The following is a 17542-nucleotide window of genomic DNA, read 5'->3' on the forward strand; positions in this document are numbered from 1 at the left end:
AAAAGATAACGTATCAAGTCTAAAGGAATTTCATAGAACAAATGTCATGTTGTACAAAAATAACATATATAGAACAACTAAATAGGTGAATTCAAAGCAACCCAAACTAAGAATTTAAAGAAAAAAACATGTAATAAAATTAAAAATTAAAGAGAGAAAAAAAAAAACTTAAATCACAAAACTAAATTGCATCAGCTCAATATAAAGTTCTAAAGAACACAATAATTACCAACCTAAAGCAGAGATGTAAGAAAAAAAAAAAAAAAAAATTCACCAAAAAATTGTGAGAGAGAGAGAATTTTTTTTGTGAGGGAAAAGTATGAAAAGAATGGAAGAGAGAATGACAAATTTATAGTAAGAGTGTGTGAATAAGAAAGGACAAAAAAAAGGAAGATGATGGGAAAGATGAAGAGTGATATTAAGGTAGAGGGTAGTGGGGAGATGAAAAGGTAAGGGATAGAGAAAGGTTATAGAAAGTGTAAATATTAAAAAAAAAAAAAAAAGAGTAAATGTTAAAAAACATTATAGGAAGATTGGAAAGAAAAATGATAATGATGTAGACGCTGATGTGGCTCAACTAGAACATAGTAACAATAAATGTTATGTTTCAACTTTTAGAGATATATGTATATATATATATATATATATATATATAGATGATTGCAATTAGTTACGCTTAATAAGATGAAAACTTTACATGTGTTCGGCTGTTATCGCATGCCTAGCTCATCCTTTGGAATGAAGACATGATAGAATTGTACACTCCAATGTCATTATCTAAAACAAAATGAAACATGATTAAATTATTGTCGAAGAGCCTCGGTTTCAAGAATATATTGCCTCCCTTGTTATGTTAATGATTGCCAAATATGTGTATATACACACACACGGACAAGTGTGGGGCATGGGAAATGGGACTAGTAACATGCTTGCGAAAGTTATTGATAAGTATAATTTGATTTTTGAGGTCGGTTTTTAGACTCTAGAATTAACGTTTAGCTTAAAATTCACTTACTGGTCTTCTTTGCTCACTCCACCACATTTCGGGAAAAAAATGATAAGAGTGGAATTTCGAAAGCATAGGTGGCATGTTAAAAGGAGTATAGCAGTGTAGGCTTATCTTATCAGGTGTTGTCTTGCATGCAATATGTATATACACACACGGACAAGTGTGTTACGTTAATGATTGCCAAATATGTGTATATATATACACACACAGACAAGTGTGGGGCATGGGAAATGGGACTAGTAACATGCTTGCAAAAGTGATTGATAAGTATAATTTGATTTTTGAGATAAGTTTTTAGACTCTAGAATTAACGTTTAGCTTAAAAAATTCACTTACTGGTCTTCTTTGCACTCCATCACATTCTGGAAAAAAGATGATAGGTGGGATGTTAAAAGGAGTATAGCGGTGTGGGCTTATCTTATTGGGTGTCGTCTCGCATGCAATATGTATATACACACACAGACAAGTGTGTTATGTTAATGATTGCCAAATATGTATATATATACACACACACGGACAAGTGTGGGGCATGGGAAATGGGACTAGTAACATGCCTGCAAAAGTGATTGATAAGTATAATTTGAATTTTGAGGTCGGTTTTTAGACTCTAGAATTAACGTTTAGCTTAAAATTCACTTACTGGTCTTCTTTGTTCACTCCACCACATTCCAGAAAAAAGATGATAAGAGTGGAATTTTGAAAGCATAGGTGGGATGTTAAAAGAAGTATAGCGGTGTGGGCTTATCGTATCCAGTTTGCCAAACTTTCATAGGGATTAGAAACATACGTATATTATAGCGGTGTAATAATGACGGATATTTGCCAAACTTTCATAGGGATTAGAAACATACGTATATTATAGCGGTGCAATAATGCCAGATATTTGCCAAACTTTCATAGGGATTAGGAACATATGTATGCAATTTTATCCAACAAGACAAAAACACTGACCAAATCATTTGAGAACTTAGTATATATCACATTCATTTTGTAAGTATATCAGCTGTACATACGATTATATTTCTCCATTTTAAATGGAGATATCAAAAAAAAAAAAAAATGTAATCATATTACACTCATGCAAATGTGAACGTAGTACATACTAGCTAGAGTGTAAAAATTGAAAAAATTGTGTACATTGCGCATACAAATGTGATGTAGTATACCAGAGTGTAAGAAATAGTGTGAAGCAATATTTTTCCTTTTTAATTATATCATATCACCTAACGGGGACAAAAAACTTACATACAGATTTTTTTTTTTTGGTTCAATCTGGTATCTCGAGCTATTTATAGGTGAACAATTTTAGAGGATACTTACTAACTTGACAAAAAAGATATAGCTTCAATGGCTCTTGATACCATACCTTTATGGCTTCCTCTTCTCCTTGTTCTCGCTCTTTTGTTGCTCATGAAAAAAAAGATGGATGAGCGTTGTTCTAAGAACCTTCCACCAAGCCCTCCTAAGCTCCCCATTATAGGTAACTTGCACCAACTTGGTGTGTTGCCTCATCAATCTATGCGGCAACTCTCCAAGAAATATGGCTCTGTGATGCTCCTTCAACTCAGTGGCATAAGAACTGTCATAATATCTTCTGCTGAAGCAGCAAGAGAAGTCTTAAAAGTTAATGATCTTGCCTGTTGCAGTAGACCTCCCTTAGCTTGCTCTAAAGTTTTTTCCTACAATTATAGGGACATAACTTTTTCACCTTATGGTGATTACTGGAGAGAGATAAGGAAATTATGTGTTCTTGAGTTTTTTAGCGTGAAAAGTGTGCAATTCTATGAGTTCATTAGGGAAGAAGAAGTTGCTTTGCTTGTGGATTCTATATCTCACTATGCATCTTCTGCAACCCCTATTAATCTTTCTGAGAAGCTATTTGCCCTCACTGCAAGTATAACTTTTAGGATTGGTTTTGGTAAGAGTTTCCGCGGGAGTGGTTTAGACAATGACAAGTTTCAAGCAATGGTTGATGAGGCAGTGTCCGTGATAGGAAGCTACAATGCATCTGAATTCTTTCCCTTCGTGGGATGGATTATAGACACTTTCTCTGGTAGATTTAAAAGGCTTGAAAGGGTTTTTCATGAGTTGGATACTTTATTCCAACAGATCATTGATCTCCATCTTGATCCTGAAAGGACAAAACCAAAGCATGAAGACATTATCGATGTGCTGCTGAGAATTGAAAGGGAGCAAGTTGAGTCCGGCAATGCTGCTCGATTCACAAAACATAACATTAAGGCAGTGATCATGGTAAGCTGCCAATCTTTTATTATTCCCATTTTTTTTTTAAACTTTACTTACCTTATCAAATTAGCCCATGTTCATCTACTTACTTGTTACTATATTTATTTATCAGAATATATTTTTAGGTGGAGTTGACACTGGTGCAATTACCATGATATGGGCGATGGCAGAGCTTGCTAAGAACCCCAGATTGATGAAAAAAGCACAAGATGAAGTTAGAAATTTCATTGGAAATAAAGGAAAAGTCACTGAAAGCGACATTGACCACCTTCATTATCTAAAGATGATAGTTAAAGAAACTTTTAGATTGCATCCTCCAGCAACTCTACTTCTTCCAAGAGAAACCATGTCACACTTTAAGATCAATGGTTATGACATTTACCCAAAAATGTTAGTACAAGTTAATGTCTGGGCAATAGGACGAGATCCTAAATACTGGGAGAACCCAGAAGAATTCATCCCAGAAAGGTTCATGGATAACTCCATTGATTATAAAGGTCAAAATTTTGAGTTATTGACATTTGGATCTGGTCGAAGAGGTTGTCCTGGGATATATATGGCAACAACAATAGTTGAGCTTGCACTTGCAAATCTTTTATATTGTTTCAATTGGAAATTACCTGATGGGATTAAAGAGGAAGATATCAACATGGAAGAGAAAGCTGGTCTTAGCCTTACTACCAATAAGAAAACAGCTTTGAACCTTGTGCCAATCAAATTGTTTTAAAATATTAGTATCTGTCAGCACTCTTCCCCTGCCTTTCTTCTCTCCCCCATCTTACTCCATTTCAAATATAATCTTCATAGGAATAGTTGCTTTTATGTAATATATATATATATATATATATATAGGGTTGGACTTGTGTCCAGTGACCAATTTCATTGGATAGGCTAAGATGTGAACACATGTCCAATTTCGGATATGTATCCATATCCTAGCATGTCTAGTGGAACTAGTCACTAGACAAAAGCCTCTCCCATATATATATATATATATATATTGCTAAGCACTTTGAAATAAATGGTGGCCAATTAGCATGTATGTTTTCGGCTTTTGTGATCATGGATCATTTTCCTTTCTTATAAATAAAAGGCAGGAATTGAAAGATAATTTGTGTTTATCTTTATTACCTATGGTGGTGTTATGGAATACAAAACCACTAATTCTATTCCATTTTATGCTTCACTAATCATAATTTGTTATGATGTATTCATTTTATTTTACCTATAAAATAACTAAAATTTAAAATATAAAATAAAAATAAATAAAACACATGGCATATCACAATCAGTAGAGTATAAAGTATTTTTGAGACTGATGGTTTCTATTCAGTATTATGAAGGATAGGCATAATTATTTCATTGAATCAATTGTTTCGAACAACAGAGTAGAGGCTGGGCAGGCAAATTTTCTTTAGACTCCAAACTGTATGGAGAAAAAAAGGAAGAAAGCCTCACTTTGATGGTATTACAAATTATATTATATATTTAAATCAACTTTAATGTTCAAATGTTTGATCATGTATGGTGGCAATGAAAGGTGTGTAGAGGGAATCTTTCAACTCCAACATCAAAATCAATGACGTGTCCCACCAAATCATATTACAAAGATCTTTTTTTCTTATACACCTTTCTACCTCTTATTGAACTATGTGCTCTGTACGGGGTGTCATTTTTTTAACTTTTACATGTGAAGTATTCATTTTTTTTTAATGAGGTGTGTAATAATAAACTTATAAACTAGTAATTTAAAAATATAAAAAAATTAACATAATTGTTTTGGCATATGTACTAATTAACAATATCTATTAAGTTTTTATTTCCTATAAATGAATGCTAATGAAATAAAAACATGTGGTTGAACATCAAATAGGGATTTTTTTTTTTATTAATTAAAAGATTTTGAGTTTAAATCATGTCTATACCAAAAAAAGATTTAAATTTTATTATATCTATAAAAAAAATATAAGTGCTAAATTAATTAATATGTATTGATGAGATATGACACCATTTAAAATTTGGACCCTAATGTCACATATCATTTTGATTTAAGTCATTCCGTCTATATGTTGTGATGTCGTGTTTGCTAATTGCTACCTCAACTCAAAATGGCATATTATGAATCCAAAATTTGAAACAAAAATGTGTAATTTTAAGTGTGTAAATTGCATACTAGTCTACATGTCATTACCCTGCAACTTAAACACTTTAGCTTCAAGACTATATAATTATATTTTTAGACAAGTTTATATATAGACACATAATGATAATACAACATAAATTTGAATCGACTTTAATGTTCAAGTGTTTGTTCACAAACATATTATTAATTTTGGAAAATTATTGAATATTCTTGGAGTATCATAAATACGTACTCCCCCCACTCACATAAATTGTCGGTCCCACTATAAATTTAATTAGTAAGACTAATAGTTATGTGATAAGAGGAATACGCATTTATGGTAATCCAAGAGTACCCAATAATTACCCATTAATTTTAGGTCTAGTTCATTTAATTGTCGAGTTTAAACTTAGACTTGAATTTAATTTATTTTTTAAACAATCAAACAAACATAAACAAATCTTTTTTTTTTACTGGAGTTCAAGCTCCTCGTAAGCAACTCGATTCATTTACGGTCAATGCCCCCTTTTGATTGATTGCACCCGATTGGCCCACCAAAAGATCCTCTTATCATAACAAATTCACAATCTATCATGTACCTAACCAAATAGATTTCCAAAATCTTACAAGTAAATCTTACAAGTATCGTTTACCTTTGCAACTTGCAATATTGTACAGCACAATCAAACATTAAAATACGTACTAGTGTAGAAAGAGTGGTCGCACTCACTTCACTTGATGGGTGAATGAATCATGCATTGACTCATCAAGTGGGGACCACCATCCCATTCCAAAAACCAATGTTATTAAATCCATTTCGTTCCAGTCGAAAAATCTCATACTGGTATATAAACCGGAATGGTAATCCCGCTTGTTCCACCTCGGATTAAATTTTGGTCTGTTCCGGTGAGTTTCAATCAATTTTGGTCGAAGTACAAGATTCGGCCGGTACGAGTTATGGGTCCGAATAGAATAGAGAGAGAAAGAGGGAGGTTTTAAGGTATAAGGGTGATGTGAGAGAGTGCCTGTGTGTGAGACAGAGAGAAAACAAGTTAAATACATACTTATCTGCTTTCGGAATCAAGAACAAGGCAATGAGCTGAAGGAATTGTTCTTCTTCTTTAAGAGGATTTTGAACTTGAAGGAGTTAAGAGAGAGAAGCATAAGTGTGTAGAATGAGTTGTGGGGGTAGGTAGGGTAATAAATGGGGGAGATATTTAAACAAATTTATTACTTTTTTATTCTACCATATGATAGATCAAGAGATTTTATCTATTTGTTTAATTATTTTATTGGGATGTGTATTGCACTTTGCACACATGGTAGATAGCTAATGTTTCACACAAACACAATAAGAAAAATGATATGTCTACAAAATTTTTATAACAAATCTTAAGTGGCAGGTTGTTACTAGTTGTTATTGTTAGGGCAAAAAAGTAATCTTAGCGTTAGTTTCAAACTTGAACCAATAATAACTAATCACCTGTGATTTGTTGTAAAAATGTTGTAGACGTAACATCTCTCACTCAATAATTAATGTAGTGGGTAATTAAGGGGAAAAATAAATAATTAAATAAGAAAAAAAAAGAAAGAATAAAAATTTATGGGTTTAAGCAAGTTAATATTATTTGTTTAACTTTATTTTGATATTATAAAAAAAAAAAAAAAAAAAAAAAAAAAAAAAAACAACTAGACTCAGTTAAATAAGCATTTTTAATATTTATTTCATTAACTTGTATTATTATTTAACTAAAAAAAAGTAATACATTTTTTTTTATGTTAAGATTTAAGACTAAAATAGTTTGTATTGTTTGATATTTAGTTATTTACTTCCTTAAATTAATAATTTTATGTTGTATAAGAATATATATATATATATATATATATATATTAGGAACCCCAAAATACCTTGAAAGGATATGCCGAAATAAGCCAGTACTAAAATATTCCTTTCCGCTAGACAAACCGAAATAGGTTCCAAAACGGTATTCATAACATTGCCAAAAATTACGTTGTCAATCTCCGGGCATTTGACATATGGCAACTGTACCAACGCAAGCATAGTACTTGGTCCTTTTTTTTTTCTTTATTTATAAGAGATCAGTGTTGTGCAACTTGGATGGTTGGATCCCACTTCTTAACACATGACATGCCTCTTGTCGAGACCACGTGCTTTATAGTTGCTCGCTCGTAGTAGTAGTTAGTACTTGCCAACTAACACTAAATTCAACAGTGGCTGATGAAATAAAAACACCACCACTTGTTTGACAAAAGGTCTAAGACAACTTGTTGCAGAAATTTCAATGGACGTTAACCTCGGAAGGAGATTAAGGGCTCCTATAGCTATGGCACTAGGGAGTGTGGAAGCAGTGGCTTTCTTGGTTTTTCTGGTTGTTGGGTGATGATGCCGAAAAAGTCACCAGTGAGCCACACGGTCCTTATACACTCGAAACGACACCTGCACAACCAAAAGAGAAGACCTCGCAGAGAGCATCAGTGTGGTGCTGGCCAAATACCCTCCGAAGGTCAAGTTAGAACTTCTCGCAACTCTAAAGTGCAAGTGCAGAGTCAATTGTGCGTACCTTGGTTTGCCAGGGTATTGGTGCTTTTATAGTAGTAGGGGATTGACCTTTCTTCCTTGGTTTAGAAGTCTTTTCCTTGTAGGAGTCTCTTTGGGCATATTTGGCATAATCCTTTCCTTATAGAAATCCCTTTGAGTAACACCAAACGTGGAAGGCAAGACATTTCCTTATATATGCAATCGTGGGTAGCAAGCAAACCGCTATCAGGACCATCAGCTTATCCCACTCCCTTCAACTTTATAGGTGTCAGCTTATTGATGGCGTCAGCCTTTTGGTGCGACTTGTCGACTCCCTTCACTACCCCTATCAGATCTCCTCTTGTCGACAACTACAAATGGAAGCTGACAGTTTTACCTAGAACCGTTAGCTTATGCCTACTTATGCCTTAATATGAGTAAGCACTATTTTTATCCATATCAGCTGCCCCTTACTCCATATCCTCGTCGCTTTTAACTGATGGGTTATGGAGTTAAGTTTTTTTTTATTGGTTAATTGTCTTTTGGTTAGAGGGGCGAAAGTCATTTATAGGCCACTCCTCGAGCAGCCATCATTAAATGCTCGGACATGTGTCACATCCCGGTTGGCTCCGCTTCTAGACGAGGGCGTCTCTTCGTCTTCCGTGCATTTCCCCCTTATATATAACTCACCTCCTTCCTTCATTTCTCTTATTTCATCCTTGTTGATTTTTGGAGAGAGAGAGCCCGTCACTTTTACTTCGTTGATTTAATGACTCTGTTGCCTATGCTGTTACCGTCACTCTCGGAATCATCTCTCACTCAGAAGACATACTTGTAAATTCTCTTTCTTCCTTGTATTTTATTCCAACCGATTAACTTCCTAGTGAGGCTGTCATCTTAGGTTTTTAGAATTGATCCATCACTTGTAGGTAGTCAGATGTCGAGTGACGAGAAGAGTGAATAGTCATCAGTCCACGATGGAGCGGGCTACGACGAGGTCTTTGGTTCAAGTGATGAGTTCGAGGGCTTCTCACGTTCGTCAGAGAGGGAAACGTCAACCCAATCTCCTGACGATGATGTCAAGAGTTATACTGAGGAAAATGAGGAGGTAGTGGATGAAGGGGAGGATGAGGTAAAAGAGGGAGAAAGAGAGAGTGGAAGTGACGGGGATGAAGATGAAGGTGACGAGGAATCCTGTGAAGGGACCTCAAGGGGTCCTGGAGATAACCGTCCTTTCATTCTCCCTGAAGATTGGACTGTCAACAAATTTCTACCAATGATGAGTGATAGGGTTTTTAAGGAGTTGCGTTCTCGTTACCAGATCCTAGACCATATACCAATTCGTCTCCCTAGGGAAAACAAAAGGTGCTATTCGGGAGGACCTCAGACGTCGGCATGTATGATGCCATGTTTGCTGCGGGGCTTAGACTACCATTGACGGCTTTGCACCATCAGCTGGCTGATTTTTTGGGTCTATCCATCAGCTAGATTGCTCCAAATGCCTAAAGGATCTTTATAAGTGCTGAGATCTTATGGGGTCGTCTGAACGGAGGGAACCGTCAGCTTTCCCTGGACGAGTTCTTTTACTACTATAGACCTCAGCACATCGTGTCTTCTAAGGGGACCTATCATTTTACAGCCCGGGAGAAGGGTTTGAAACTAGTGTCTGATATGCCAGATTCTAACAAAAACTAGAAAAGTAGATATTTCTTTGTCAAGGGGACGGATTGGGTGTGTTGTCAGGAAGAATGGGAAACAATGCCTCGTGGTTATTTCGACAACACTTGGGCTTTCGTCAGGGATTCAGGTTAATTCCATTTGCTCTTCTTCCTTTGTTTTGTTCTAATGCTTCTAACACCGTCTATGTCCTTGTTTTCAGCTAGTACTCATCCTCACATAATTGACGAGCAGGAGGAATTCATTCATCGGGTTCTTGATATTCCATTTAAGCAACGAAAGTGTAAGGACTTAATCACCCTTGACACTCTTCATTTGTACTAGGGGGCCCGGAGCCGACGCTTAAAGCTCGTAGATTGGACAAATATTGCCGTCGTCGTAAGTAGATTTTCTATCATTCTCATCAGTTTTGTTCTTACTGTCTACTTTCATAATGCATGTCAGTTGTCTTTTGCAAAAATGGATGCAACTAAGAAAAAAGTGAGGGTAGCTGCTGCCCGTAAAAAAGAAGAAGACAGAAAGGCTAAGGGAAAAGAGGGGACATCCTCGCCAGTCCCCAAGGCCGTCTCTAAAGGTTCGGCCAAAAGGAAGACTGACGGGGAGAATGATTGTCCGCCTAAAAAGGTATCCGTCAACCCTGGGGATGCGCACTCCAAGGAGTCACCTCCCAAGCCAAGTCCTAGTACGGGTAAGGGGATGATGACTTCAACTGGTCCTGTTATTGAGGGACCTCGTTGCCTTCTCACTCACAAGGACTACGCTGTCAAGGAAGTGAAGACCCTTATAAAGCCGACGGATGTGGATCCTTATGCTGAGCTGGGCACAGAGGAGCTGGGGGAGTCAACTCTTTTTGACCTTACCCAAGTAAGCTCACTTCCCTGGTTGATTTTATCATGTCTTTTTCTGTTGTTTTTTTATTTATTTATTTTTTTTAACTAATGACTATACCTTTCTTTAGGCCTTGGTGCGTGTTTAGGCACTTCAAGACCGATGTGTCACCAAGGAGGGGGTCATCACCAAGGTCAGGAAGCACAATTCCAACTTATTGGACCAGCAGAAGCAGTATAAGAAGGTCGTCCGTACTCTGAACGCTGTGTTGGAGGCGACGATGGAGAAGTTGGAAGGGGCAGGTAGTCGGAACAAGGAGCTAGAGGAAAAGCTGATGACCTTACGCAAGCAGGTGGAAAAGGCTGGAGCTGACGCTGTTCAAGAATTCAAAGCGTCGCAATCATACATCGATTATTATGCTGACTATTATGGCATTGGGTTTGATGATTGCCTCAAGCAAGTCGCGACAGCCTTCCCAGAGTTAGACCTATCCGGGATCACTATGGAAGAGTCCGTGCCGACAACACCTGTTGGCAACACCGTCACTAATGAGGGTGACGACCCTAAAGATGATAGTGTTGTTTTGGCTCAACCTGCTGCAAATCCTCTTGTCCCTGCTTCCAACCCGTCAATTGAGCTTTTAGACATAGAAAATCCTCCTGCTCAGGATAAAGAAGACAACATTTCCACTGATGCCCCTGCCGCTTAGTCCTATCCTTATTCTATTTAATTTGTGGACAATGTATTTAAGTGCCCTTTTTGTTTTTTGGGCTTTTATTTGTAAATAATTTACTCTTGTTTGTGGTACTTTGTACCCATTACCTTTATCTGTTGATATGTTGTGTGTTGGATGCCCAAAATGAATTCATCGGTCTATAGTCCCTACTATCTTTGCAAACTCGTCCACTTCATGGATTAATGATGGACTTGTCCTTTTTAAGGGTATGATGAGCCCATCAATTTATAGGCTCGTCCATCTTATGGGCAATCAACTTATATTCTTTGTAATTTTGAGCTCGTCTATCTTATCTATTGAGTTTGATAAACTCGTCGATTTCATGAGCTCAGCTATGGACTTTGATTTATTTTGCTAACTTTATGATCTTGTCCACTCTTATGACGAACTCGCCATTTTTTGTAATTTCATCAACTTTATAGCTTTGTCTATTTGATGAACTCGTCGGCTTTGTAGTCTTGTCCATGTTTAGGATTTGATGAACTCGTCGTTTTTATAATCTCGTCCGTTTGAAGAGACCGTCAGCTTTATAGCCTCTCATTCATTTTATGGACCATATTTTTCATTCCTTTGGGACAAGTTTATGGAGTCGTCCACTTCTATGGATTTGTCCATATTTGGACTTGGTTCTCGCTCATTCGAGGGATTTAACAATGCTTCATCCTCTCGGGATGAGTCTGTCCACCTTATGGACTTAGAGTCGTCCACCTTTTGTGGACTTAAGGTCGTCCACTTTATGGACTTAAAAACTTGTCCATTTCATGGACTTCATGAATCTTTTTATTCTTTTTAAGGTGAAGCCGTCTACTTTGTGGGCTTGAGGTCGTCCACTTTAAAGACTTAAAGACTTGTCCATTTCATGGACTTTATGAACTTTTTCATCCTTTTTAGGGTGAAGCCGTCTACTTTTTGGACTTGAGGTCGTCCACTTTTATGAACTTAAACTTGTCCACTTGTTGGGAACTAAAAGTCGTCCACTTGTTGTGGACTACAAGTTGTCCACTTGTTGTGAACTAAAAACTTGTAGATAGAAACTCCAGCCATTTTTGAATAAACTCCTCTTATTGCCATGCATTCGTAGAGAAAGTAGTTCTTAAAAAGAAAAAGTCCTACCCTTCGGGCTTAAAAATGGTATTGTAGCAAAAATTAAAGTAAATGATAAAACTGAGGAGTATAACTAAATTTAACTACGGTGAATTGTAAATAAAAGTGGGCGTTGTTCTTCATGTCGTCATCTCTACTGGTAGTACTTCCGTAAGTGCTCAGTGTTCCATGGATGTGGCAGCTTCCATTCGTCTAACGTCTCCAGGTGATAAGTGCCTTTCCTCTGCCATGACGTGATTCGGTAAGGTCCTTCCCAATTAGGGCCGAGCTTCCCTTGGGTAGGGTCTCTAGCAGCGCCCATGACTTTCCTTAGAATGAGATCTCCAACCCAGAAGTTTCTATGTCAGACCCGAGAGTTGTAATGCTTAGCCATGCGGTCCTAGTATCGTGTGAGCCTTTGTTCTACCGTTGCCCTAATTTCATCTACTAGATCAAGTTGTAGTCGTATGGCCTCGTCGTTCTTACTTTCTTCATGGTTGTGTACCCTGTAGCTTGTGAGTCCGACTTCGACTGGGATGACTGCTTTACTCCCATATGTTAGCCGGAATGGTGTCTCTCCTGTGGGCGTTCTCATCGTTGTCCTGTATGCCTATAGTACGCTTGGAAACTCTTCAGGCCATATACCCTTTACCCCATCTAGCCGAGTCTTGATAATCTTAAGCAAGGATTGGTTCGTGACTTCTACCTGTCTGTTAGCTTGAGGGTGGGCGAGGGAGAAGTAGTGGTTTCTTATCCTTAACTGCGAACAAAAGTCTCGGAAGGAGTTGTCGTCAAATTGCTTCCCGTTATCTGAGATTAAGACTTTAGGGATCCCAAACCTGCATATGATGCATCTCCAAACGAAATTCCGTACGTTCTTCTCCGTAATGTTGGCCAAGGCTTCAACTTCCACCTATTTTGTAAAGTATTCAATGCCCACTACCAGGAACTTCAGCTGTTGAGTTGCTGTAGGGAATGGTCCCATGATGTCTAGTCCCCACTGAGCAAACGGCCATAGGGCCGTCATCGGGGTCAACTCTTCGGTTGGTTGTCTAATGATATTGCTGAACCTTTGACACTTGTTGCAGGTCTTGACATAAGCCTCAGTGTCCTTCTGCATAGTGGGCCAATAATACCCTGCTCGCACTAGCTTGTGCACTAATGATCTTGACCACAAATGGTTTCCGCAAACTCCCTTGTGTACCTCTCTCATGACGTAGTCCGCCTCTTCAACACCCAAGCGCCTCAAATATGGACGGGAGAAGCCTCTTTTGTACAAGACATCTTTTATCAAGATGAACCGCGCTGCCTAGACCTTCAGCTTTCTCGCGGCCTCCCTCCTGTCTGGCAAGACACCATTCTTCAGAAATGAAGCTATCGGTGTGGTCCAGTTACTTTCAGTACCTATCTCCTACAAGTCGTCTGAATCTATTAGTGAGGAAAGCTGAACAAAAGAGAGTACATTATCAAGGGTGATCATATTTTCTGCTGAAGCGGCTTTGGCAAGGCAGTCGGCTTGCTCATTCTCTCCTCTAGGAATTTGGATGATTTTGGCCTTTAAGTCGTCTACCCGTTTTCTTACTTGATCTAGATACCTCTTCATCCTTTCGCCCTTGCACTCATAATCCCTATTCACTTGGTTAGTAACGACCTGAGAGTCGCAGTAAATGATTACGCTCGTGGCTCCTGCTACTTTGGCAAGATCGAGTCCTACTACTAGTGCTTCGTATTCCACTTCATTGTTGGTGGTAGGGAAGTCGAGACGGACCATACATTCAACCGTGTCCCCTTCGGGTGACAATAGTACGACACTAGCCCCTCCCCCCGGCCTCTCTGTTGGATGATTTGTCCGTATGTATGCTCCTCAGAGGAGACTCTTCTGCCCCCTTGTCCTTATCGCAGGTAAATTCTGCTTTGAAGTCCGCGACGATCTATCCTTTGATGGCGGTTTCGTGGGCGATATTGGATGTCAAACTCGCTTAACTCTATGGCCTATAATCCCAATTGACCAGCGGCTTCAGGGTTGCTCATCGCCCGCCTCAAGGGCTTGTTGATCAGGACAATCACCGTGTGGGCTTGAAAGTACAGTTTGAGCTTGCGGGCTGCCGTAACCAATGCGAAGGCGAGTTTCTCCACAGGCGGTTATCTTTCTTCGACACTACAAAGCGCCCGGCTGGCATAATACACGGGCTTCTTCACTCTTTCCTCTTCTCTAACCAAGGCGGCGCTGACGGCAGTAGGGAAAATAGCCAGGTAGAGGAAAAGCTCTTCACTTGGCCGCAAGGGACTTCTCTAACCAAGGCGGCGCTGACGGCAGTAGGGGAAACAGCCAGGTAAAGGAAAAGCTCTTCACCTGGCCGCAAGGGACTTAGCAACGGCGGGGAAGATAGATAAGCTTTTAATTCCTCAAATGCTTGCTGACACTCGGCAGTCCACTCGAAAGATTTCTTCAGCGTGAGAAAGAAGGGTAAACACTTGTCCGTTGCCCTCGACACAAATCTATTCAGCGCTGCTATTTTACCGTTGAGGCTTTGTACTTCCTTCACATTTCTTGGGGGCGCCATCTCCATTATGGCCCGAATCTTGTCAGAGTTAGCCTTGATGCCCCTTTGAGACACCATGAATTCTAGGAATTTTCCTGCTGTCACTCCGAAGGCACACTTTCCTGGATTGAGCTTCATGTTGTAAGAGCGAAGGGTGTTGAATGTTTCCCTGAGGTCTTCCAAGTTATCTTCCTCCTTTCGGCTTTTTACTAACATGTCATCAACGTAGACTTGGACATTTCTCCCAATTTGCTGCGCGAACATCTTGTTCATAAGCCTTTGATACGTTGCACTCGCGTTTTTCAAGCCGAATGGCATCACTTTATAACAGAAGAGGCCTTGGCTAGTCACGAACGAAGTTTTCTCCTGATCATCTTCGTGCATTCAGATTTGGTTGTAACCCGAGAAAACATCCATAAAGCTTAACAGCTGATACTGAGCCGTAGAGTCTACTAGAACATCGACCCGCGGGAGGGGATAGCTGTCTTTGGGGCATGCTTTGTTTAGGTTGGTAAAGTCCACACACAGCCTCCACTTTCCGCTAGCTTTCTTAACCATCACTACGTTTTCCAGCCAGTCGGGGTAGTAAACCTCCCTAATGAAGCTCGCCTCCTGTAGTTTGCGGACCTCTTCCGCTATGGCCTGATCTCGCTCTGGGGCGAATAGTTACTTCTTCTGTAGGATGGGTGGAAAGGAGGGCGACACATTCAGCCTATGTACCATGATTGAAAAGTCTATCCATGGCATGTCTTCGTTGCTCCAGGCGAACACGTCAAATTATTTCTGAGAAAAGTTGTGAGCACTTGGCGAACCGCCGGATTAGTGAGGGTTCCAATTTTGGTCATTTGGTCAAGATTGGAGTCATCAAGAAGTATCTCTTCAAGTTTCTCTACGAGTTCCGTCACCATCCAGTGTAGCATTCTCGTGCGGCCACCTGATTTCCGCGTATCTCTCCCACTCCATAGTCGATGGGGAACTTAATCATTAGATGGTAGGTTGAGGTTACAGCCTTCCACAAATTGAGGGTGGGTTGTCCGAGGATAGCATTGTAGACAAACAAGCAATCGACCACTAGGAATGTTACATCATTGGTGATCTGCTGAGGGTAGTCGCCTACCATTACAGATAATGTGACCGCGCCCAGGGGGAACACCCTTGTTCCTCCAAAACCAACGAGCGGGGCATTCGTCGGAATCAATCGTTCTTTGTCAATCCTCATCTGTTGGAGCGCTGGGTAGTATAGAATATCTGCCGAGCTGCCATTGTCGACCAACACCCGGTGTATGTTGTAGTCTCCTACTCGTATGCTGACAACAAGCGCATCGTCGTGCAGGTGGTGAAGACGTCGTGCATCTTCTTCTGAGAACCCGATAATGGGGCCTTCTCTTTGTGCTATCATTAGTATGGAGCCTGTCAGCTGAACATTTTGGACCATCCTAAGGTAAGTTTTGCGGGCCTTTTTGGACGACCCAGTAGTCGTTGTTCCCCTACGATCATCCTTATGTCCCCTACGGCCCTACGGGAGGTCTAGGACATTCATTATCCCGTCAGGGTGCTACTCTTAAGAGGGTGGATCTGCTCTCTCCTTGCTAATGAACTTCTGCAATTTCCCTTATCTGATAAAGGCCTCAATCTGCTACTTTAAGTCGTGGCAATCGGCTGTGTCATGACCGTGGTCACAGTGGAAGAGGCAATATTTGTCTCTAGATCACTTGTTAGGGTCTCCCTTCACCTTTCCGAGGAATGTCAAAGCCCCTTCATCCTTGATTTGCATTAGAACTTGATCTATCGAGGTGGTCAATGGAGTGAAGCTTGTGAACCTTCCTCCTCAGGGCTTAGAGCGCCTTTCATCCCTTCGGTCTCCTATTCTTGCCTTTTTCCGCCCTTGGTCCTGCCGTGTGTCTTCTTGTCTTTCTCTCTTCCTGAGCTTTTCCTCCCGAGCCAACAGCGCGTCTTCAGCATTCATGTACTTGGTGGCCCTGTAAAGTACTTCCGACATGGTTTTTGGGTCGTTCTTGTACAAGGAGAACAAAAACTTACTCTTCCACAATCCATTCGTGAAGGCTACTACAAGTATTTTGTCATCGGCTTCATCGATTGAGAGTGCTTCCTTATTGAAGCGGGTTATATAGGATCTCAGCGTCTCGTCCTCTCTCTGCTTGATGCTCATCAATCATGCTGTGGACTTCTTATACCTATGTCCCCCGATGAAGTGTATAGTAAATTGAGTGCTTAACTCCTTGAAAGTGCTGATGGAGTTGGGCGTAAGTCGACTGAACCACACCCTTGCAGGGCCCTTCAGCATTGTAAGGAAGGCCCTACACATGATTTCATTTGATACTCCATGAAGGTACATCAAGGTCTTGAAGGTCTCTAGGTGATCTAAAAGGTTCTTGACTCCGTCGTAACTATCTATTTGCAGCATGCGAAACTTATGCGGTAGGGGGAAGGAATTGACAAAGGCGGTGAACGGTGAGTCAGTTCAGTTAACAAGATCGTCAAGATCGCTGGACACTCGTCCCTTAAGGGCGTTCATTATAACCTCCATCTGTTCCTTTATTGCCTGCATCTCCACGACAACATGTGGTGGAGCCATATCCGTGAGGGATGGGAGGCTCATATTTTGTTGCTCCGGTTTGCTTGAGTCGTTGCTACCTTCTGGTCCTTCTCAGTCTCGTCGCTCAGCGCTGGTACCTTCTTAGTCTTCTTCTTGGGTGTCGTGTCCCACATTCCTTTGGCGTAATTGCTCTTCCAAATC

General features: G+C 39.8%; 1 protein-coding gene across 1 annotated transcript; it reads left to right on the plus strand.

Annotated features, from left to right (window-relative positions):
• The first annotated feature begins 2352 nt into the window (after positions 1 to 2352).
• LOC126718386 (cytochrome P450 71B9-like) lies at positions 2353 to 3983 on the plus strand. Its single transcript, XM_050420534.1, has 2 exons — positions 2353 to 3262; positions 3369 to 3983. Exons 1-2 carry the CDS (start codon positions 2357 to 2359, stop codon positions 3981 to 3983), a joined length of 1521 nt encoding a protein of 506 aa, XP_050276491.1. The 5' UTR covers positions 2353 to 2356.
• The last annotated feature ends 13559 nt before the right edge of the window (positions 3984 to 17542 follow it).

Source organism: Quercus robur, chromosome 3 (genome assembly GCF_932294415.1).
Source record: "Quercus robur chromosome 3, dhQueRobu3.1, whole genome shotgun sequence".
NCBI lineage: Eukaryota > Viridiplantae > Streptophyta > Magnoliopsida > Fagales > Fagaceae > Quercus > Quercus robur.